Source organism: Lissotriton helveticus, chromosome 2_1, assembly GCF_964261635.1.
Source record: "Lissotriton helveticus chromosome 2_1, aLisHel1.1, whole genome shotgun sequence".
NCBI classification, from domain to species: Eukaryota; Metazoa; Chordata; class Amphibia; order Caudata; family Salamandridae; genus Lissotriton; species Lissotriton helveticus.
The window spans coordinates 646,809,510-646,834,720 of record NC_136059.1 but is presented as its reverse complement, the minus strand read 5'-3'; the positions used below and the strand labels follow the sequence as shown (position 1 = coordinate 646,834,720).

General features: G+C 43.6%; 1 protein-coding gene across 2 annotated transcripts in view; it reads right to left on the bottom strand.

Moving 5' to 3' along the window:
- RASA1 (RAS p21 protein activator 1) overlaps positions 1-25,211 on the bottom strand; it is a 1,157,575-nt gene that overhangs the window by 904,694 nt on the left and 227,670 nt on the right. For both annotated transcript variants that reach the window (XM_078675333.1, XM_078675334.1), the window contains exon 8: positions 12,476-12,626. In XM_078675333.1, coding sequence (XP_078531459.1) covers positions 12,476-12,626 — 151 coding nt within the window. The remainder of the gene's footprint in view (positions 1-12,475; positions 12,627-25,211) is intronic.

The window sequence follows — 25,211 nt, the reverse complement described above, 5'->3', positions numbered from 1 at the left end:
GGGGGGAATAAGAAAATTATACTGCAGGAAAATGTTTAAACTTAATCTACGAGTAGCTTCAAATGTCTAGACAGCAGTGCAATGAACCGATGTAAAAGGCAGCAGCAAGGACACCAAAAGGCACCAGCAAGAAAGGTGAAGGGCAGGGAAGAAGTACCGCTAGACCTGCAAAGCAGTATATGTTTTTAAGTTTCATTTTGTATGGAAGTGCAATTCGCTGCCATTTCCTGCCTTTATGCTGCTCTGTCTCGGATTAAAGGAATGTCAAAGTCGACACCTCCACATAGTTATTATTTGCTCTGACTGCTGCCTCCAATCGAAGAGAGTCCGGTTTGTGATGGCCACGATTCTCCAGAATAAATGGCAGTAAATGTGCTTCAGACATTGGAATGAATGATGTAAAGGGGAAATCTTTCTGTGGTGCTAACACTCCCCCAGAGATGTTTCCACACTCCCATAGAGGGCATGCCTCACAGTTTGACGACCTCTGCCCTAGAGGATGTTAACTGGACTCGTGTCTGTGCCCTTATCAAAACTGTATCTAGCAAGGTCCAATTTAGGCTGATCCATTATAACTTCCTCCATCGCAGTTATATGATGCCCCCGATGCTCCACCGGATGACTCGTACTCGTTCGGATGCAAGCTTGTGCTGCGGACTTACTGGGGCTCACTTCCTGCATATGGCCCCCACAGATCCCAGACTTCTGGGTTATGTGGTGGAAAAACACACACACTACGTCATTGCGGGCGTTCTCACCTCACAGTTTTGTCAGATAGTGAACATTAGCAATCCTCATTGTCTCAAAATGGCATACAAATATCTGCAGCTGGCATTAGTCCTGGACAGCTGTAGGGTGGCTATCACGTGGATGGGTCCACGCACCCCCTCAGCACAGAACTGTACGAAAGAAGTCTCTAGTGGAGGAAATTACACATGAAAATTAGAAGAGACACCAAGCTTGCCACATAGACAGCCTTGGGAGAAAGATTTGCAAGAGAAGTGTGGCTCAGGGGTTAGAGGCGGCAGACCCGGAATCTGAGATCGGTCCTGGACCAGGGTTCAATTCCCCGCCCCGGCGGGTCTTGGGCTAAAAAATTCCACGGACTCGATAATTCTCACCCCGGTGCCTCCTTGACTCACGGGTTCACACTCTGCGACTCTGGGCAACAGCTTGCTTAATCTCCACAACGGCCCCTCGCGGCGGGATGCCTGACTTTCACCTTGTGGATACCCTGCTATCTCACAGGGGAATATCAGGAAGGGTTCCCTAAGCAAGCGCCGGGACACCTGCTTTGCGGGTAGCTGTGCGCTATATAAGCTCAACTACATTTACATTTACATTTACTGAAATCTAGGCTGCATATGACCCCGGGAGGGGGATGGGGGAAGGGGTGGCAGGGGAGGGGGGGAATTACATTGTTTGCCTTGTGAGCTCTGCTGCCTTTGAGGCTGCATCATTGACCACAGTCTGCTTATAACTACCATATTCCTTGTGGGGTTGTTCCCTCAGCTGCACACTGTATTATACTGTGACTATTTCTTGATGCTGAAATGGTAATTCAACTAAACATGAAAAATAAAGATTATAAAATGTATGAGTTCAGGAAAATATTAATCTTCCTAAGATGTGTAGCAACTACCATTAAGCTTTCTGAAAAAGTTTCTGGGGTTCACTGGAGATCAAAAGGAAGACCTTTGTATTAACAGTTCACACTGCCCACCAGGAATCTTTGAAATCTGCAAGGTTTCTGTATGATGGGGATGTGAACATATGCACCCTAAAGATCTATGGCACACAGTGAATGCCATATTTGTTTGCTGATATTGGGTTGCAAATAGGGCATTATTCTTGCTTTAGTCCCGTCATTCGAATCAGAAAGTAACAAGAGTTCATTTCCCTTTTGGGAATAATGTACCCATTTCTAAGTTCAAAATGGTGTTAGCCTCAAGTTGGAGTAACTCGACTACACTAAAGTTTTCTTGAGTGGAACTGATGGAGGAGAAGTTCCCCCCCCCAAAGAAGTAGTGAACACAACATGGTTAAGTAGCAGGGGTTTCTGCAGCAGCTGGCGTTTGATGCCTGCCTCTCTATTACATTGACCTATGAGGCCGGAAGGCCTTCTGATGATTTTGCTTTTGATGGTATAATTGAGGCCAAGGAGGGGCTTGAACCCTCTGTTGTGTGTAACACCAGCCATAGGGTTTCCTGTGCTGCTTCCTTTCCTCAAATTCCACTGCTCTGAGGTTATTCAACTCGGCTTTTAGGGGGCTGCATCTTTTCATAGTCTTGGACTTCAAACAGTGTAGTTCCAAAGAACAGTATCTTTAAGATTATATGCTGTACCTATTTGTACCTATGGTTTCAAGCCAGTAGGTTGCAGCTATGAGCACTAACACTAATCACTAAGTCTACCATCATCCCCTCATGTAACACTTCTTGAAAATCCTGCATGTCTTTATTTCTTTAAAGTGTTGGAGTCTCCCAGAGGGTTCTTTCATAACGCCTGAAAAGGATAGTAGCACTCGCAGTCTTCTTGAAAGTCCCAGACAAGCCACAAAACTTTCTCCCACTATGCCCAGTTTTTTTACTCTCCATTTTCAGGAGGTATGGGGGACGAAAGAGATGGGATGGTACTTAGTCACAGCATAAACAATAACAAAATTCAAAGGTGGATTTCCATCGGAAAAAGGGGCCTTGTTCTGGTAGTTTATATTTCTTCCACATGCACACTGGGGCACACTTCATTTAGGCTGGCATCTAGAACAGCTCCACAGCGAGTGTCAACAGACCAGGGAGAAAGGGAAGCAAGGACCTTGCAGAGGAACAATGATTATTGGTTTTAAAGATAAATGAAGTCTTTGGTGGGAGTAGCTGGAATGGGTATGTTGAGTTTTGTAGGTCAATTTAGCAAGACTTTGTTGACGGTTGCTATTTCAACTATTGGTAAAACCATTCCTGGAGGTCAGAGACAGAACTGAAGAAAAAGGCTTCACTGACTAAAGAAAAGTATGTGGTGAAGAGTATGTGTGACACATACAACTCGTGTGACACATGGAACTCAAATGTTAAGTTCATCATGAATGGCGTGATACTGGTCATTCAGGGCTCTTATTAGGTTGCAGACAGCAGGCTCAACCCTCTTCCAAACTTCTTCAGGTCAAACAGTTTTCTGAATCAGGGACCAGGAGATGGCATATATATGCCTTGTACGGTCTAGTGGGTGTGAGTGACTCCTGGGCACAGCCTAACCAATGGAGTAAAAGACTTGGGTCCAACCCTACCCATTTTCAAGACGGCTGAAGTGTTTGACCACACTAATCATAGGCTCTTAGGCTGGGGGTGCGATTGCGAGATGTACTACGGTAATCTTCGTGTCCTCCCACATCTAACATAAATTTCTAGTTTAGGGAAAGTCACTGTGCCCCCACTAAACCAGAGGCAGAAGTCTGGTAGAAAAAAGGAGAGTTTTCCAGAAACCAGACAGCTGATTCAGAAGAACTGTTTTGGCATCCTGTTTCCCTTCCTTTCTAGTGCACCCCCATTTTTATATATATATATAGAAACCTAGAGACGGAAGTCTGATGTGACAAAGTAGGTCCTTCTGCAAACATTGGACACAAAAGAATTGCAAGTCAAGTCAAGTCAAAAAGTGCTTTATTCGAGTTATTACTCATAAAAGCATAGTATACACAGAGTTATAAAAAGCGAATTAAATTTACAATCAAGCACATTGACACAACACTATAAAGTACTGATAAAAATACATTCGGTTATAAAAGGATTAAAACATTTGACAAGGATAGTTTCCAAGATGTAAAACGCTGGAATCTAAAAGCAATTATACAAGTGCAAAAAAACAATTAATCGAGACAGAGAATAGTTAATTACTAGCAGTCTCTATCTTGATTCAAAATCATTAATAATTAAAAAGAGCAGTAATGTCAAATTCACGGGGACCAATTTATCAGACAGAGAATAGTTATTTAACTAGCAGTCTCTGTCTAGTTTTTCAGACAGAGAATAGTCATTTAACTAGCAGTCTCTGCCTGAGCGTCCACGCCCAACCCAGATACTTTGCTATAGCTATCTGGATCCAAGAAACTGGACTCGTACATATAATTCGCATAGCTACAGAGCTACGTGATGTCCCAAGGTTCCTGCACATAGGAGCTAACCACACTCGTCTTGGAATAGCATAAGTTCTGCATGAAAACAGAAAATGACCCAGAGACTCGCTCCCCAACCCACAGGCTGGGCAGGTGTTACTACCACCTGAACCCCATTTAGCTGTCAATGTTTTTATAGGAAGTGCACCAGCTCTCAGTTGGAATAAAAGCTTCCTATCACCTGGTTTGGAGATGATATCCCAATATGATTCCAGGACTGGATACATTTTAGCCTCAAGGAAATACAAAGACATCGACCCAGAATTTGAAGCATTTAAAGTTTTGGTAGCAACCCATTCCCAAAAAATATTTTTTAAAACACGCTTAGAAGGGAATGATGCCCCTGCCAGGTCCTGCCATAGAGAACTTAACCCTAGCTCAAACAGTATAGTTTTCAGAGATTTAAGCCAGCTTATCTTGTGGAAGCCATCAACCTTGATGACATCCACAAAACCCGCGGCATAATGTGAGAGCTCAGGAGTGGTCCAGAGTCTGCGCCAATATAAGATCGGGCGTAATCTGGCCAAGTCCTTGATTTGTTTCCTTCCTAGGTCGTATCGGAGGGGCAACAGTGGAGTACTTTTGGGTGTACCGGTGAGAGTTCTTAAAAATTTATTTTCAGAGGCTTGCAAAAATGTAAGATTTTCAAAGCCCCACATTTCTGCGCCATAAAGTGCAGACCCAATAGCCTTTGCTTCATATACCAATAGGGCTGGTTTAACAGGTTTAGTTAGCGACTTCCTGTGTTCAGAATTAATTGTGCCAGCTATTTGTTTGTGTCGCAAAATAGCAATTTTTATATGTTGGTTCCACCTGTGGTCATCAGCTATTTGGATACCTAGGTAAGTGAATGATTTAACTAACTCTAAAGGCCCGCCGCTCATCATAATTTTGGACTTGAAGCTACGCTGCGGCTTAAAGCTCATTAATTTAGTTTTCGTAGTGTTCACCTCCAGTCCATGTTCCCCACAGAAGTTCTCAAAAATTGTCAGAGCACGCTGTAAGCCACTAGGGGTTTTTGATAAAATTAGCGTGTCGTCCGAGAACATTAGTATGGGGATTTTTAGGCCTGCAAGAGAAGGAGCATCCACATTCGCAGTTACCAATCGTGAAACTACACCGTTTATGAACAATGTAAATAGAGTAGGAGCCATTGAGCACCCTTGTCTGACCCCTTTTTCAACACGGAAATCTGGAGTGACCATCCCGTGGCCGCCCCACTGAATTTTTGCATAGTTAGACTCGTGGAGGCGCAGTATCATAGTTAGTAACTCTTCAGAGACCCCCAGACTATGCAAGACTTGCCACAGTTTCGCACGCGGGACCAGGTCGAATGCAGCCCGCAAGTCGACAAATGCCGCGTACAGGCTGCACCCCCCCAAAACCACGGTTTTCCACTGTAACAATTGGAAACGGAAAACTTGGTCAATCGTGCTTGTTGCCCTTCTAAAACCTGCTTGGAATGGAGATAGGATACTAAAATCCTCAGCCCAGTCAAGAAGCCGATTGACCACCACACGTCCTACAATTTTTTGTACAGTATCAATGAGGCTAATAGGCCTATAGTTACAGGGCTGAGCACGGTCCCCCTTCTTGTACACGGGGATAATAACTGCACCCCTCCATGAATCTGGGACATCTGCTCCCTGAGCAATAGAATTAATAAGCAAATGTATATATTTGCACCAGCGTTCACTATCGTTTAAAAATATATCAGCGGGCACTCCATCTTGACCTGGAGCTCGCCCACATTTTACTGCACAAATAGCAGACATAATCTCTTTGTAATTAAAATTATTGCCTTCAAAAAACTTCGTAACAATACTGTCCTCATCTGAGACCCGGGTATTAAGAGTGTATTGCGAACTAAAGAATTTAACCCATGCTTCCTGTGAGACGTTATTACTTGGAGACTCTTCAGCTCTCTCAGAACCCCATTTTACAATATTCCAGAATGCTCTGGAATCCTTCCTGTCACTGGCCTTTTTCAGTTTGCACCAGTGTTGTTCGTCCCAATCCCTCTTAGCTTTAGCAATGCATACTTTGTACTCCTTCCTGGCTAGAGGAACAGACACACAGTCTCGCTTCTTGATTGCCCGGCCAAGGTCAAGTCTTGCCTTCCTACAATCAGAATTATACCATTTAGCATCTTTACGAGTGATAGCCCCCTTGTGCTTGTCAGGTCTTAGAAAGTGCACTTTGATCTTAGCAAAGAGGCTATCATGTATTTTAACCACTTCCCCCAGATCCTTAGGAGAGGCATTAGCCAGTTCCATGGCAAGAATGGCTAGATCAGTTTCACTGTTGATAATGTCAATAGCCTGCTGATTTCTCGCTACAGTGTCCCATCTTAACCTGCGCATATTGTTCTCAGGGATAATGGGCGGAGGAACTAATTCATTCGGGCAGATAGGGTTTAACTCAGCAGGCCACCATTTGTGAGTCACACATAAGGGATTGTGGTCACTCTCAGGTCTTATAATGACTTCCATGTCACAAAGGGTAGGCCACAGATGCAAACTACAGATCACGTAGTCAATTCGACTTTTGTGCCTCCCATTGTCGAAAGTTGGTGAACCATTTTTATCCCTAGCTGTTCTCCCATTCATAGCTCTCAAGCCTTTTTCCAGACACATTGCATTGATAGTTATTATATCCTCGGTCCATCGGGAGACTGGTTTCAGATGCAGCTCAGGGATGTCCCAAAAGGAATCCTCATCAGCACCAGTAAAAGCATCTCCCGCAACCAAAGGCTCAAACGTCCTATTAAGGTCTCCTGCTATAACAATGTTATTTTTATCAGAGTGATCGTCGATAAGGTCGACCAGGGCTAATATTGTTTCAGAACGACCCTTGGAGCTCCTGATATAAACGTTGTAAATGTCAAGTGACCCTATTCTATCATTAGAAATCCTAATGAACTGGATATCATTGTGTCCGATAGCTATGTTTTTAACTGAGAAATTTAGTGACTGTCGGATCCATATAGTAAGCCCCCCCATAGGTCTACCTTTCGGGCCCTTGACAGCTGGTACGTAGAAATTCAAGTAGCCTAAAAGAAAGACAGGATCGCATGCCCAAGTCTCCTGGAATATACAAATATCAAATTGGGTAACAAAACCAAGCCAGTCACCACAATCGAGTTTGGATGTCAGGCCAGCTATGTTCCAGGAGAGTAGGTTAGCAACCCCTGACAAACGTCCCTGGCCTAATCCAGGGAAAGAATTTAGTACACAGGCCTCGCCATCTGCTTGGGCAACCAGGTTATTCAACAAATCGTTAGTAGGGCAATTAACATTCTGGGCAGGTAAGCTATCCAGAAACTGATCCCCATTAACTAGTGGTACTGGGCTTAGTTTGATAGAAAGTCAATCACAGTCATCTAAGTTAGAAAAAGCTGAAAATCTATTCTCCAAATTTAGACCCCACTCTGGCCGCTTCGCTTCCCTCCGCCCTTTTGTTGGAACAACGTTCCACTTAGTTTTTAGCATTGTTTTATTAGAGACCCTCCCACTACACTGATAGAAGAAGTCTAGAGTGAGTGGAATGATTTCAGTCGATCTCCGTTGCGGAGGTAAAAGGTTAGGTAGAATATTGGCCAAAACCTCTGGGTCAGAGAAATGTAGGACAACACAATCACCCTGAAACTTCTTTGCGCTATTGCCTATCCACCTCACCCTTCTGGCCTTTACTATTTCTTCAGCCAATTGGTGCTTACCCCTAGGAGTTATTAACATATTATTTGTTAACCAATAAAGGGCTTTAGACAATAGGGATGAGGTAGATTCTTCCTGACCAGGCTGCAGGAGAGGAACATTGGCTAAAACCAAGACCAAAGGAGAGGCCTCAACTATCAGCTCTACCGAGCCAGTTACAGATTCTGGGGCGGAGGATGCATCTGGAGGAACGTCTTTGTTCTCTGCACTATCAAGTATGGATATCAGGGGAGCCACCGGAGGGTCTGGTAGTGAGGAAGCCCCACCACCCACCAAAGAAGAAGAGGCCTTATTAGACTCTACCCTACTAGAAACAGCATCTGGTAGTTTGCCTACTTCAGATATGGTTTGATTCAGTAGACCCCCAAGGCGATTCACTTCTTTAGTGAGTTTATCAATTCTGCCTAGCAGTGGATTAACAATGTCCTTTATCTTAGTGTCCATCATACTCAGTAAGTTCTTAAATTGACCACTAGTGAAAGACATAGAAACGTTATCAGAAGTGTCATCTTCTTCCCTCGCGGATTTACTAGGGGGGGATGCAATCTTTTTTCAGCTTGATCTGAGCCCGAATCGTTTTGGCTGTGGCTGCGGCTTTTTAGCCCCTCTGGTGGAGCGAGGAGCAGGCACCGGAGTGGGGGCTTTATCCACAGGTAGATGTTGATCAGTCTCCGTCTCACTCTCGCTGACTAACTCAAGAAGAGCTGACTGATTCATTACAGCGGTATCAGCTTGGTCAGATTCACTTACAAGTGCACAGCAGGAGCTAGGTTGCTCTGAGGATTCGACAAAAACTGAAGCCGGCGAAGTTGGTGAGCATAGGGCAGATGGTGAACTCAGGCCAAGTGAAGATCTCCTGTCACTGTTAATTTTGGCAACTACCTGAAAGATATAGTTGTCCATAGTGTTTTTTGCAGGGGATAACTTTTTGCCGGGCATACTTCACGATTAAGCAATGTTTTCAGAAGCACGGGGCAAAACAGGTGCTCCAGGAGACAAACAATGAAATAAATAACCCCCAGCTATAACACAGGCTTACCTCCTTGGATCAGGTTTTCGAGCAGAGTACCAGGCCCAACCCAACCTTGTCCAACCTTGGACGGCCTCAGACGGCCCGCCCTTAGTCCGGGCTCTGTCCGGCGCGTCCCGCGCGCGTCCTCGCGGGACGAAGGCTCTGACTGTGCTTTAAACGCCTCCTGGCGCGCTCGTTGCTGCTGTCGTCGTCGTCACTGACCCCAAAGGCTGCTGGGGGTTGTGGTCCGGCCGGCGGAGCCAAGCCCGGCCGGTCGGTTTCCGGCAGAGAATGGCGGAGCCAAGCCCGGCCGTAGTGCAGAGGAGGCAAGCGGTTCAGGTGAGGCTGCAGACAGGACAAAAATAAGGAAGACAGGGGACTCAGCCCCTGACTGTGCTTTAAACGCCTCCTGGCGCGCTCGTTGCTGCCGTCGTCGTCGTCACTGACCCCAAAGGCTGCTGGGGGTTGTGGTCCGGCCGGCGGAGCCAAGCCCGGCCGGTCGGTTTCCGGAAGAGAATGGCGGAGCCAAGCCCGGCCGTAGTGCAGAGGAGGCAAGCGGTTCAGGTGAGGCTGCAGACAGGACAAAAATAAGGAAGACAGGGGACTCAGCCCCTGACTGTGCTTTAAACGCCTCCTGGCGCGCTCGTTGCTGCCGTCGTCGTCGTCACTGACCCCAAAGGCTGCTGGGGGTTGTGGTCCGGCCGGCGGAGCCAAGCCCGGCCGGTCGGTTTCCGGAAGAGAATGGCGGAGCCAAGCCCGGCCGTAGTGCAGAGGAGGCAAGCGGTTCAGGTAAGGCTGCAGACAGGACAAAAATAAGGAAGACAGGGGACTCAGCCCCTGACTGTGCTTTAAACGCCTCCTGGCGCGCTCGTTGCTGCCGTCGTTGTCGTCACTGACCCCAAAGGCTGCTGGGGGTTGTGGTCCGGCCGGCGGAGCCAAGCCCGGCCGGTCGGTTTCCGGAAGAGAATGGCGGAGCCAAGCCCGGCCGTAGTGCAGAGGAGGCAAGCGGTTCAGGTGAGGCTGCAGACAGGACAAAAATAAGGAAGACAGGGGACTCAGCCCCTGACTGTGCTTTAAACGCCTCCTGGCGCGCTCGTTGCTGCCGTCGTCGTCGTCACTGACCACAAAGGCTGCTGGGGGTTGTGGTCCGGCCGGCGGAGCCAAGCCACTGTGCCCCCACTAAACCAGAGGCAGAAGTCTGGTAGAAAAAAGGAGAGTTTTCCAGAAACCAGACAGCTGATTCAGAAGAACTGTTTTGGCATCCTGTTTCCCTTCCTTTCTAGTGCACCCCCATTTTTATATATATATATATATAAACCTAGAGACGGAAGTCTGATGTGACAAAGTAGGTCCTTCTGCAAACATTGGACACAAAAGAATTGCTTTAGCATTCCGTTACCCTTCCTTTAAAGTGTGCCCACAACATTATATGTAACAATCCAGCAGTCCTATAAGGAGGGTTTGACACACAAATAGCACTTAACACTGTAATAGCAAAAAGGGTGTTCACAGTTCCACCTTGCACATTCAGCCAGGTCCAGAACAGTAATTTCTGCCCTTTCAGTTCAGCCTATTGTTTGCTACCGGGAGACACATCACCCCTTTTTCACACCTATTCAGATGCAAATTACTGCTCTGCAGAAGTCAGAGAGCAAATGCAAATTTAGCCTCCAGGAACTTCAGGCAGGGAAAGGTAACTTTCCAAAAGTTACTTTTCCTTACTATTTATTGAACATTCAACTTCACCACTGAATTGAATTTGAACAACAATTAAAAAATGGTTAGTTCATTATTTTTCTAGCTCGTCCCATTCCATAGATATAGTATAAGGATTTTACTCTGCACTCTGGTTTTCTACATAGAACAGCTAGGCCTGCTGCAGTGAAAATATCTTTTGGGTGCTAGTCATTGTAAGTACATATTAACATTAGGTTTCTACATGTCCTACCTTTAAACACCGTGCACCCTGCCTTGTGGACTAGAAGGCCTACTTAGGGATGACATATTATATTTTAAAATGGAGGCTTTAAATTGTCAAATGGGTTTATTTCAACAGGTCAAATTGCAATATTCTTACACTGCTACAGTCAGTCTACACTGGTAGGCCTGAAGTCATATTTTACAATCTCACTTAAGTGGAGGGCAAAATAGCTGCTTCAGTGCTCTAGTGATATTTAACTTAAAGGCCCAGGGTACATTCTGTACCGTCTATTAGGGACCTAATTGGAAGTTAAATGTACAATTAAGAATATGCCAATTCGACCATGTTCAAAAGAGGAGCACAGGCACTTTACTACTGGTTATTGGGGGTAAAGTGCAGAGGTCTGAAGCCAACAAGAATTTAGGGTCTAGAAAAAGGAGAAAAATACAAGATGACCACGCAGAAAAGGCAAATGTATTCAACCCTCCCACATGTTTTGGCCAAATTGGCAGGCAGTTGGTAGTATGGAGAGATAGTTCATTTTTTTTTCTCTGCAAGGAGAAACAACGAGCATAGTTTAAAATTGCAATGATCAGATTTTCCTTCACTTCTAATAAATACAATGACAAAGGACAGGGGATAGTGGTCCTATCTTTATGACAACAGGTCTCTGTGAAATGTGGATTGTCCTATTACATGTTTTCTGTAACACTGCACTTAAGAATCCAAACATGTGTGTTTCATAATAAAACATGATGTATAGCAACTGTACTAATAAAAGCTTATTTACGTATTCACTACAGTACAACAAAACTCACATAAGGAAAACATTCTTTACTGTACCGTTGTCACCATGATTTGCAGAGGGAAACGAGGATTAATAATCATAAAGCATCGTCAACGTGATTTTTTTCTCTGCAATACTTTAAAACATATACCCTAATTTTAGTTAAATACTTTAATTTGTTTATTCAAATACATATTAGGTATTTGTAGTTTGTTTTTCGCCCAGTTTACCACTTTAGGCAGAGGGCAGCTATATGCAAATCAACTTCACTCCAAAGAAAATGGGTCCAGCACAAACTAACATGACATGAACTGAAATAAAGCAAAAGTGATCACAAGTGGTTGAGATTAATTCAAACATTCCTTCCATCACAATTATAATTGCTTTAATGATGAAGAGTCACCAATAAAGTATTACATTCATCCTCTGTTGAAAAGAGTTGGATATAAAACAGAATTGGTGGTAGTGATTTAGAAGCATCAAACAGGGATCACCAACAGACTATTAAACTACTCCACAATCATCGACTTTTATTTCAAACTGTACAGATTTATAAATGATATGAAATGCTATCTAAAAAGTCAAAATAAATCAATCCAAGTCGCTGCCTGCCATAACAAACACAAGACAAAGCATTGTGTACAGACAGTAACCTAGGTATTATGTCATTAATAAAGCAATGAAACAGAGACAGTACCCTTATTCAATCGGATTCAAACTGTGAAAATATATTAAATAGAATTTTCTTTTTATGAGATTTCATGAGATTTTGAAAAAGCCTGTCAAGTTAATTGCAATATTATGTTAATAATAAAATACATTTTTAGATTTTAGTTGCAGTTGTTTAATACAGAACTAATCACTAATTACCTTTTGTAGTATCTGCCTCCCATCATGAACTGATTGTTTGGTGTAGGACATATTTTAAACCTTTGAATGTTTGTTGTGGTTCTGAAGTACAAGGAGTAGTCACCAGGAGTATTATCAGATGGCCTCACAAGGAAAGTGCCTGCTTGTCGAACTATACAAAACAGTAGGAAAAGCAAATAAGACAATCCTGTTGAGACCAATACAAATGTGACATTAAAATTTAAATTGGCATTAGCTTCAGTTTCTGAAGTTACAGGCAAAACAAAATTAACTTTGATATACTTGAGATTAATTAATAACCTATTTATGGTCTGCTTGTTTTTTGTCAACTGACAACTAATATTACCAATTTGAGCAATTAATCATTAACCATATAGGCCAAAGTCCTAAACTCACTTGGACATTTAAATACTCAATGCTTTCTAAAGATGACCACATGAACTTGTTTAAATTGCATATTCCTCTGAAGTAACATCTAAGAAATGTTATCTTTGTACTAATGTCTGTAAAGTATAGAATCAAACTTGATGCCAAGATGGTTAATAGTAACAAAATATTCAGATTAAAGTGGAAGCTGTGGACATTTTCATCATAACCCCTTAAGTATTAACCCCTTAAGTATTTCCCAGTCTATTAACACTTGGTGCATAAGCTTTGGAGCCCAGGTGTCAATGAACTCAAATTACCAAAGATGCATACAATTTCAGTTCATACCACTGCACAATATGGATTACCCACTGCTGATTAGTGGGCGCATATCATATGTTTTTAGTGCCACCCCACTTATCCTTGTGTAACACACCTTTTTTGGCCACTAGTACACTTTTTCATTGTAGCTTAGTAATTCAGTAAGCTATATAATAACTTTTGCACAAAAAGATGAAATAGCTAAACATATTCAATAAACACCATTGATCCTACAACTTCTCCGTTCACAGTTCCTGGTCTTTTCGTTCCCATTATTGATGAGCCCCACGCGTAAATGTGTTAAGAGAACATCAAAACGCAATAACCATTAAGTATGAGGATGATCTTAACAAGAGAATAACATAGATGTTTCAAAGAACTGTTGTTGAGTTTCTTAGTTGCTGCTGAGTTTAACAACATATACATATGAATTATTAATGGAGTTTATTAAGTTGCGGAAATCCAAGGCACCATTTGTCATAGAGGAATTCCAAATTAGACTTTTTTCCCAGATACCGAATGAAGTCTTTCGTTACATTTTCTATTACGTATATATCATTTAAAAAAAGATTTTACAAAGAAGGGTGACATTTTGAAAGAAAATTAACATTTTGAAAAATGTGCTGATGTTCACGATTGTATTTATCCCAGCTCGGACCATGAAATCTAAAACCTCAAAAAAGCTGAAGGTCTTGTTATGTGATCACAGACTATTTTCAGGTTAGTGTTGGTAACTGACTTCACAGTTTATGTGATGATTATTCCAGGATACTTTAGTAATTTCAGTTTAAACTGAAAGTAGGCATAATCACTAGTTTTGATGTGGGTATCAATGTTGGATTTTAGACCGATTTCTTAAACATAATTCAACTCTATTGTAAAGCCTTCCACAGATCATATACATATTTAACGTGAATATAGACTTCACAAACCAAATAAGACAAAATACATAGAACAAATATATAATATTTCACACGCCAGCCAAGATTCCACTTGTGCTAAAACGTTATATCCACATTCAAAATTGTGCCAGTCATTCTTCAATCATTCTCACCCATTCACATTACAGACCATTAAAAACAGTACAAAAGTGGAACTAGGCCATACTTTTATATACAACATCAATTAATAAATGTATCATTTAATGCTCTTCAATGATTTTGTTTCTAATGATATAAAGATTTTCTGTTCGATTAAACTGGGCAATTTTATTCATTTCAAGATTATTTTGCAATGACAAATACAGTGTGCTCTTCTAGTTCACATTCAGGTTGTAGTGGCACCAATGCGCATTTCGGTGCAAGACCAAAATATGGTACCACCTTCCTCAGGGCGCTACTGAACAGACCAAAAGTATAAAGTCCACAAGGAGAGGGGAAGAACGAGTCCAGCCACACTTAATTCCGCTGAAAGTTGGAGAGGATGAGGAAACAGTGAAAGCAATAGCCCACGCCTCTTCTGAAACCCCGGACCCTCTCAATGACACCTCTGGAAAGCAGCAGACGCACTTTCTGTTATAGGATGGACAGATGGTTGTCCAAAATCAGTTCTGGTGTACGAGGAATAGTGGCTGGGGAGAAAATAAAGGCAGGGCATAGCCATTTTGAACAATCTGTAAGACTCATCTGGCAGACAGGATGGATTGCCAACCCGGTAGGAAAACTGAATCCAGTTCCCGCTGGTTGGGCATTTGCCACTAAGAGCAAACTAAAACAGTGTATTAGCCATTGTAGCAGGGGAGGAAGGAGTTAGAACACTAATGTCTCCGCTGGCCCGCACACTGCCTGTGAGGCCCACATCCTCAAAAAGACCAGGGTGTCTTTAAACCAGACCCTTGCAAAGGCCTCTAACTTCCACAACTGGTGCGAACGCTGTTTGCCAGCGGTCAACAGCCCCATAAATTGTGTTGTAACTCGGATACCTTTAAAACATCCCAATGAGGAATCCTCTGATACTTTTTCTGGATTGCTCTAAACTCAAATTTAGGTTTTCTAGACCCTCTGTCACTAAGGATTCAATGTGCCAACTCGAGACAGAAAACCAGCTGGACTGCAACCACTCCACAACAATCAAAGCAATATGTGAGTGAAGGAAAATGCTACTTACCGGTATGCATCTGTTCTTGGCATGAAGAGCTGCAGATTCTTACACTGTGCATTAGATCGCCACCTGGTGTTGGGCTCTGATGATTGCATGTTGTTGTAGTCTTGGAAGAAAACGTTGTAGTCATGAGATACGTGACTCCTCCCTTGGACGATAGTGCGCATGGGCATTAGCTCCATCCTTAGATTGTTTTTCGCCATGATGGGAAATGATGGGAGTTAGTAGAAATAAAGAAGGGATGTCTATGCGTGTATATCTAATTAAGATAGAATTGGGGAGGGCGTGTAAGAATCTGCAGCTCTACATGCCAAGAACAGATACATACTGGTAAGTAGCATTTTCCAATCGAGGCATACAAGCTGCAGATCTTACACTGTGCATTGATTGTACAGCAGTGTCTCCCATAGCGGTGGTCACCTGTATCTGTTGCACTAGTTTGAAAGAGAGTTTTGAGGACAGCTTGGCCTACTGCAGCTTGCTGCTTAGCTTGCACATCAACACAATAGTGTTTAGTGAAGGTGTGTGTTGTACACCATGTTGCTGCCTTGCAGATGTCTTCTAGGGGAATGTTCATAAGAAAGCCATGGAGGCTCCTAGTTTGCGTGTGGAATGCGCTCTAGGAGGAACTGTTAATGTATGTTTTGCTTTGTGATAGCATATCTGTATACATTTTACAATCCACCTTGCAATTCCTGCTTTAGAAATGGGGTTGCCTTTATGTGGTGGAGAGAAAGCTACAAACAGATGTTTTGTTTTATGAAAGGATTTGGTCCTATCAATGTAATAGAGAACAGCTCTTTTTACATCTAGTGTGTGTAGAGCTATTTCTCCTACAGAGTCTGGGTTTTGAAAAAACATTGGCAACTCTACTGATTGATTTAGATGAAAAGGAGTAATTACTATAGGAAGGAATGTAGGGTTAGTACGTAGAACCCCTTTGTTATAGTGTAATTGTAAAAATAGTTCTTGTATAGTGAAAGCTTGAATTTCACTAACTCTCCTAAGAGAGCTAATAGCAATAAGGAAAGCTGTTTTTCATGTGAGAAATTGCAGTTCACACTTATGTAAAGGTTCAAAAGGGGCCCCATGAGCCTTGTAAGTACAATGTATAGGTTCAACACTAGAGAGGGTGGTAACCTGGGAGGAATGATTCTTTTTAATCCTTCCATAAAAAATTTGATTGCAGGTACTCTAAATAACACATGTGGTCTGTTTTGTAGATATGCTGCAATGGCTGCAAGATGTAAACGTATAGATGAATATCCTAGATTACATCTTTTTAGATGGAGAAGGTAGCAGATGATATTCTGGAGGGGAGCATCTAGAGGATCAATTTGATTATTAGTGCAGTAAATGGCACATCTCTTCCATTTTGCAGCATAGCAATGATATTCATTCTGTCTGGTGGCAGGTTAAGGTAACCAAACCCTAAGACTTCAGGAGCCAGATCACCAGATTCAGTTGACTTGGATCTGGATATCTGATGTCTCCATGGTTCTGCGTTAGCATGGATGGTGTCAGACACAGTCTTTGGTGTGGAACTAGAGAGAGTTCCAGCAGTGTGGTGAACCACGGTTGGCGTGCCCATGTGGGAGCTACTAGGATGAGTTTAAGAGACTGTTGTCTCAGCTTGCATACTACAAGTGGTATTAGTGGTATTGGCGGAAAAGCGTACGCAAATCTGCCTAACCAGTTCATCCATTACACATTTGCCTTGGACAGCCGGTGTGGAAACCTGGCGGCGAAGGTTGGGCATTTTGCGTTTTCGTGTGTGGCAAACAAATCTATGTCTGGATGACCCCACTTGTGAAAGAATGGTAGAAGAACTTGCAGATGTGTCTGTCGACTTAACAGATCTTCTATCTGATTGTGAACTCCTGGAAGGTGTTCTGCAAGCAGATATATGTTTTGTGGAATGGCCCATCTCCAAATGTTCTGAGCGGGTTAGGACAGTTGCAGGGAATGTGTTTTTTAATGTAGTACATGACTGTCATTGTTGTCTGTGCGGATCAAGACAGCTTTGTTCTGTACGTGTACTTGGAAGGATTTCAGTGCTAGGAATATTGCTAGCAGCTCTAGGTGATTGATGTGAAGCACTTTTTGTTGAGCAGTCCATTATCCTTGAGTTGTATGGTGGAGCAGATGGGCTCCCCATCCTGTGAGGGATGCATCTGTTGTCAGTACTATTTGTGGAACAGGTTCGAGGAACGGCCGCCCTTTGGACAAGTTTTTGGTGTTCCACCACTGCAGAGAGCAATGTGTGTGGCTGTCCACCAACACCAGGTCTGTAAGTTGTCCTTGAGCCTGATTCCACTGATGTGCTAGGCATTCCTGCAATGGGCCCATTTGCAGTCTTGCATATGGGACAATAAAAATGCAAGATGCCATCATGCCTATTAGTTGCATTAACACTCTAACTGGGAGAGAGTGTTGGTTTTGAAACTTTGTGACTAAGGCTTGAATGCTATATATCCTTGCTGAACTGGGATAAGCTAGAGCTGTATTGGTGTGTATGTTAGCCCCTAGGTATTGATGTACATGAGAGGGCTGAAGATGTGACTTGGTGTAGTGGATTGTAAACCCCAAGTTGTGCAGTGTGTGAATTGTTTGAGATGTGTGTAGGACACACTGCTTGACTGACTTGGCTATTATGAGCCAATCGTCCAAGTATGGGAAGACGTGGATATGTTGTCTTCTGAGATGTACTGCTACTACCGCTAGGTACTTTGTAAACACTTGTGGTGCAGTTTTGACCCCCAAATGGAAGGACTTTGAACTGATAGTGTTGTCCTTGTAGTACAAATCTCAGATACTTCCTGTGAGAAGGATGTATGGGAATGTGGAAGTAGGCGTCTTTGAGGTCCAGTGTGGTGAGGAAATCGCCTTTTTGCAGCAGTGGGAATACTTTTTGTAAACTGATCATGTAAAAAAATGATCTGAGTGTATATACACATTGAGAGGCCTTAGGTCTAGAATTGGTCTTAGTGTCCCGTCCTTCTTGGGTATTAGGAAATAGAGTGAGTAAACCCCTGTTCCTTGATGTTGCAATGGAACTAACTCTATTGCGTCTTTTTGTAGCAATGAGAGTACCTCTTGTTGGAGCAGTGTTCGATGTTTTGTGGACATTGGACGCTGTCTGGGTGGTATATGTGGAAGGGTAGCTGTAAGCTCTAGGGAGTAACCATACTGGATAAGCTGTCTTACCCACTTGTCTGTTGTAATGGAATTCCAGACAGGTAGGAACTGTGTTCATCTCCCCCCTACAGGAGTAGAATGCTGTTGGGGGAGCTAAAGGAAGTCACTGTTTAGTGGTGGAGGAGGTTCGATTGTTGTTATTACCTCAACCTCTTCCCTTGTTGTTGTTGCCTCTGTAGCCTCCTCTGAAGCATCCTCTATTGGAGGATGTTTGTGTATTTGTCTTAAAGGAAGCTGAATTGTCTGCTCCAACTTGTTTGGAGCCTCCTCTGTTGAAGGAGCGATGAAAGGAGCCTCGTGCTCGAGTGGACTGCAGAGCTCCCATTGACTTAGCTGTGGCAGTGTCTTTCTTTATTTTTTCAAGTGCTCTGTCTACCACTGGACCAAACAATTGTTGTTGGTGGTGGAATGGTTGATTTAAGATAGTAATTTGCTCTTCTTGCTTAAATCCTGAAATGCGTAGCCACGTGACGTCTAAGGAGGAGACTGGTGTTTATTGCTCTGGATGCTGCTACATCAAGTGCGCATTTAATAGAGGCATTTGATATAAGCTTAACCTCTTGGTTGAGGTCATTTGCTTGTGCCTTATATTGGTCAGGTAGATGTTATAAGAGCTTCTCTAACTGATCATAGTGAGCCCTGTCGTATCTTGCAAGTATGGCCTGTGTGTTAGCGATCCACCATGTATTGCTAGTTTGGGCAGCTACTCTTTTCCCTGAAGCATCTATGATCTTTGATTTTTTTATCAGGAGGTGGTGCTTCGCCTGATGTTTGGGAATTTGCTTTTTCCTAGCGTTTGAAAGTACTAGGGAGTCTAAGGGTAGCTGTCATTTAATGTAGGCAGGGTCTCCAGGAGCTGGTCTGTACTTTTTCTATATCCTTGGGTGTATGATTCTAGCTCGTACAGGATCTTTAAACACTTCTGGTGCACGCTTAATGACTCCTTTAATCATTGGCAGTATTTGCACAGATTTTGGGAGTGTTCAAAAGTGTAATACAAATTCTTTCTCTGCCTCATCTGAATGCATGGTGACATTGTGATAGATGGCAGCCCTATTAATTAAGTGTCCAAACCCAATATTGTCTTCTGGAGGAGAAGGTTTAGATGGATATGTATATGGGTCAGGAATATCTGGTACATCTTGTGGGTTTGGATACTCCCAGTCTGGTGAACCTGTTGGGTAGGTAAAAGGGTCATCTGGGTCTCTCCCTCGCCCCATGCTATACTCATCCTCATCAACATCCTGAGGACGTGTCGGTGGTGGAGAATGAGGAGGAGAATTTGGAGGTGCAATGTTTAAAGGAAGAGTAGAAGAAGAAGGGCACATAGGAGATGTGGCAGAATCCTTCTTCCTGACAGGTACTGGAGGTGTAGGTGCTGTATCTGACTTCCTCTTCCTGTGCGGTGTAGTGGAAACATGTCCTGTTTTTGGATCAATGTAGATCCTTTTTTGTAAAGGATCTGGTTGGAAAAGCTCCTCTTCTTGAGGCACAGCCTTCGGCGCTGATTTTTTCGGTTCCGAACCTGTTTGTTGCTTGTCTTTAGCCTTAGGAGCTGATGTGGAGTCCTTTGGCGTAAATTTCGGCACTGAAGATATTGTTTTTGGAGCTGAAGCATGCTTCGTGGACTTAGATGCATCAGAAGCAGGCTTTGTCTGTTTCGGCATGGAGGGTATTGGCTTCGGAGTGGAAGCTGTTTTCGGGGCATCGGAAACAGGCTTTGTTGTTTTCGGAGCCGCTTTGTCTCTCGGAGTCTTTTTTGTTTCGGTGCTGAGGGAGCAGGTGGTATCGGCACATGCAGTTTGCTCGGTATGGAGCTACCAGAAGGGCTTCATTATTTTCTTTGGAGCCGGGTTCGATAGCGAGGCTTTCAAAGTGTTTTTTCGGTCTCGACTGGGCCCCGCAGACGGAATGCAGATAGCGAGGCTTTCGAAGTGTTTTTTCGGTCTCGACTGGGCCCCGCAGACGGAATGCAGACCTTTGCCTTCGATTTTGGTGTTTGGGGTAGGGGCAGTGGTACTCACACGTTGACCCGAAGGTATGGAGTCATCGGAGTCATCTGCCTCGGATACGATCTGGAGATCATCAGAATCTTCTTTTGGGACGTATGGACCTTCGTCAAAGATATCCACCGGTTCCGGAGCTGATCTCTGCATATCGCGTCGACGGGCCCTCCGATCTTGAATAGTCTTTTTCGATCGAAAGGATGCACAGGCTGTGCAGCTGGATTCGTCGTGTTCTGGCGATAAGCACAGGTTACAGACCTCGTGATGGTCACTGTGTGGAAATTTTGCTCCACACTCAGGGCATCTTTTGAATGGCGTCCTTTCCATGAGGTGTAGGCCTCACGGCTTGGGAAGGCCCAACGGCCCGCGTCGACGACCGGAATCGAGCTGATGAAGTCGAATCGATGTTTATCGATATTGAAAGTTGTTAGTTGAAATTTGAAGAAAATGTTTTCTCGTCGAAGTACTTGAAAAGTAGATTTTGAACCGGAACGGAAAAGTTTCATCCGAACACAGTGGCAGAAAAAAACAATATAAGGATGGAGCCCATGCGCACTATCGTCCAAGGGAGGAGTCACCTATCTCGTGACTACAAAGACTTCTTCCAAGACGACAACAACATGCAATCATTCGAGCCCAACACCAGGTGGTGATCTAATGCAGTGTAAGATCTGCAGCTCATATGCCTCGAACATGTGTTTCTTATACCAACCAATCCCTTGAGACGTTACAGAGATAGTTAGTGGAACTCCAAACCCTATTTTAATAATAACACACTCAGAATCAAGGAATCTATTTTAAAGATTTTACAATCAAAATCCTAATATATATGAATTGTAACAACAATAATGACAAATAAAATGGTTGTAGCACCTTTCATTAAAAGTGTAAATAAAACTAAGTACTCCAATATGACTGCAATTTTATGTAGAAAGCGATTCTACCCAACAATTCTACTACTTCTAAGCACTAAACGAATTCTAGAACAGCAGAAAATAAAAAACTTATTTTGAGTTTTAGATGGTTCACACCCAAGTATCTTGTTTTAACAATAGAGATTATGTTCAATAGTAATAGGAAGTCCTGCTATTCTTGTTCAAGGCCAGCTGCACGGATAAGTTCAGATAGCAAGCAAAGACTCCCTTTCCAGTCCCATTCAGTTAGAATCAGTTATATGATTCTGTAGAGCCTGTCCGTTTGTCATCTGGCAAGAAAATTATCTTCACTGTTTGTATTTCGTTTTTATTATATTATTTCACTGTTGCTAAAACCCTTCAGAATAAAAAATTAGCAGCAAGACTTGTGTTCTTTGGAACAATAATATATGGGACACATAGATCGCAAACTTCTAGAAACTCTGCAAAAACCAACAAAAGATTAGGCTTTCTGGTTTCAAATGATTTTTGCCGGTTATAATCAACCAAACAGAAATCAAGGTTTTCAGTTGAAACTGAAAGGAATATGCTACTTACCAGTATGCATCTGTTCTTGGCATGTAGGGCTGCTGACATTCATATCTGTGTATAGATCGCCGCCTAGTGTTGGGTCCGGATGATTGCACTTTGTTGTCTTGGAGAAGTCTTCGAAGTATCACGAGATAGGTGACTCCTCCCCTGGACTACAGTGCGCATGGGCATGTTCTCCATCCTCAGATTGTTTTTCGCCATTGTGGCAGAGATGGAGAAAGGAAAGTAAGAGATGGCCATGCCAAAGATAATGCTGCCGCTGCGACAGGCACCGGGGAGGAGGACGGGCGATATGAATGTCAGCAGCCATACATGCCAAGAACAGATGCATACTGGTAAGTAGCATATTCCGTTCGAGGCATGTGGGCTGCTGAATTCATATCTGTGCATAGACTGTATAGCAGTATCTCCTCTAGCGGTGGGCACCTGTGCCAGCTGCAGCAGTTTGAAAAAGAGTTTTGAGGACAGCCTGGCCTACAGCAGCTTGCTGTTTTGCTTGCACGTCTACACAGTAGTGTTTTGTGAAAGTGTGTATGGTGGTCCATGTGGTTGCCTTACAGATGTCTTCAAGAGGAATGTTTCCTAGGAAAGCCATGGATGCCCCCATTTTCCTTGTAGAGTGTGCTCTTGGGGGGGACTGTTAAAGTGCGTTTTTCCTTTTGATAACATATTTGAATGCACTTAACTATCTATCTGGCTATTCCTGACTTTGAAATAGGATTTCCTTTGTGTTGTGGTGCAAAAGCAACAAATAGTTGTTTTGTCTTCCTAAATGGTTTAGTTCTGTCTATGTAATAAAGTAGGGCTCTTTTCACATCTAACGTGTGTAGGGCTCTCTCAGCTACTGACTGTGGATTTTGAAAGAATACTGGCAGTTCTATTGATTGGTTGATATGGAAATTGGATACAACCTTAGGCATGAACTTAGGGTTGGTTCTAAGAACCACCCTGTTGGCCTGTACCTGCATGAAAGGTTCTTGAATTGTTAGTGCTTGTAATTCGCTCACTCTTCTGAGTGAGGTAATTGCAACTAAGAACGCGACCTTCCACGTTAAGAATTGTAGTTCGCATGAGTGTAGAGGTTCGAAAGGAGGTCCCATTAGTCTGGTAAGCACTATATTTAGATTCCAGACAGGGGAAGGGGTGTGACTTGGAGGGAGCACCCTTTTTAGACCCTCCATGAAGGCTTTGATTGCTGGTACTCTAAACAGTAAAAGGTGTTGCCTGTTTTGAAGGTACGCTGCTATAGCAGCGAGGTGTAATCGTATAGAAGAGTATGCTAAGTTACATCTTTGTAGATGCAGCAGGTAACATATAATGTTTTGTATGGAAGCGTCTAACGGGTTGATTTGGTTATTGTTACAGTAAATAACAAATCTCTTCCATTTAGCTGCATAGCACGCCCGTGTGGTTGGTCGTCTTGCGTCCCTAATGAGGTTCATGCAGTCTGGGGGCAAGTTAAGGTATCGAAATTCTAAGACCTCAGGAGCCAGATCGCTAGGTTCATCTGATTGGGTGTCTTATTTCTCCATGGGTCTGAGTTAGAAGACGGGGTGCAAGGCACTGTCTTTGATGAGGAACTACTGAAAGTTCTAGGAACGTTGTGTACCACGGTTGTCTCGCCCATGTGGGACCAACTAGGATTAGCGTGAGTGAGTGTTGCCGCACTTTGCGTGCCACCAGCGGGATCAGCGGTGCTGGGGGAAAAGCGTACACAAATCTGCCTGACCAGTTCATCCATATCGCATTGCCCTGTGACAATGGATGTGGGAATCTGGCGGCAAAGGACTGGCATTTGGAGTTTTCTTTTGTGGCAAACAGGTCTATCTCTGGGTGACCCCACTCTTCGAAGAATGGCTGGAGAACTTGGGGGTGAATCTCCCATTCGTATAGTTGTTGGCTGTGCCTGCTGAGCAGGTCGGCAATCTGATTGTCCTTCCCTGGAAGGTGTTCCGCTAGGAGAAAGATGTTTTTGGGAATTGCCCACTTCCATATGCTTTGTGCCAGATGGGATAGCTGTGGAGAGTGCGTTCCTCCCTGTTTCTGGATATAGTACATTGCGGTCATGTTGTCTGTCCGGATCAACACCGTCTTGCTGTACAAGTATTTCTGAAATGCTTTCAGGGCTAGGAATATCGCTAGCAACTCTAGTTGGTTGATATGCAGCCTTTTCTGTTTGGTTGTCCAGAGCCCTTGTACTGTGTATTGAAGGAGATGGGCTCCCCAGCCTGTCAGTGATGCGTCCGCTGTTAGTACTAGTTGTGGAACCGGCTCTTGGAACAGGTTTAGTGGATTCCACCACTGCAGAGATTTGTGAGCGCGACTGTCCACCAACACTAGGTCTTTTAGTTGTCCTTGAGCCTGGTTCCATTGCCGTGCTAGGCATTCTTGTAATGGACGCATTTGAAGTCTGGCATGGGGGACAATGAAAATGCAGGAGGCCATCATGCCTATGAGCTGCATGAAGACTCGAGCTGGGAGAGAGTGTTGTGGTAGAAATCTGCGAATGAGCATTTGCATACTGGCTATCCTTGCTGAGTTTGGATATGCCTTCGCCACTGAGGTGTTTATGGTGGCTCCCAGGTATTGCTGTACGTGGGAAGGTTGCAAATGCGATTTTGTGTAGTTGATTGAAAAGCCTAGGCTGTGTAGTAACTGGATTGTTTGTGACGTGTGTGCTGCACATTCTTGGTACGATTTTGCTTGTATGAGCCAATCGTCCAGGTAAGGGTACACATGGACGTGTTGCGTTCTGAGATGTGCTGCCACTGTCGCTAAGCATTTTGCAAACACTCTTGGAGCCGTGGTAACCCCGAAGGGCAAAACCTTGAATTGGCAGTGGTGACCTTCTATTGTGAACCTGAGATATTTTCTGTGGGCTGGATGGATGGGTATGTGAAAGTATGCATCTTTGTGGTCCAGTGTTGCTAGGAAGTCTCCTTGCTGTAGCAATGGGAGCACTTGTAGTGTGATCATATGGAAGTGCTCCGATAGTATATATTGATTTAGGGGTCTGAGGTCCAATATTGGTCTGAGGGAACCGGCCTTCTTTGGAATAAGTAAGTATAGGGAGTATACTCCTGTCCCTTGTTGGTGGAAAGGGACTTGCTCTATGCCCCCCTTTTCCAGCATGCATTTCACCTCTTGCTGTAGCAGGGTGATGTGTTCCGTGGACATAGGACGATGTTTGGGTGGTATGTTTGGTGGCGTAGAAGTAAGTTCTAGGCAATAATCAGACTGGATAATTTCTCTCACCCACCTGTCCGTGATAATTGCGTG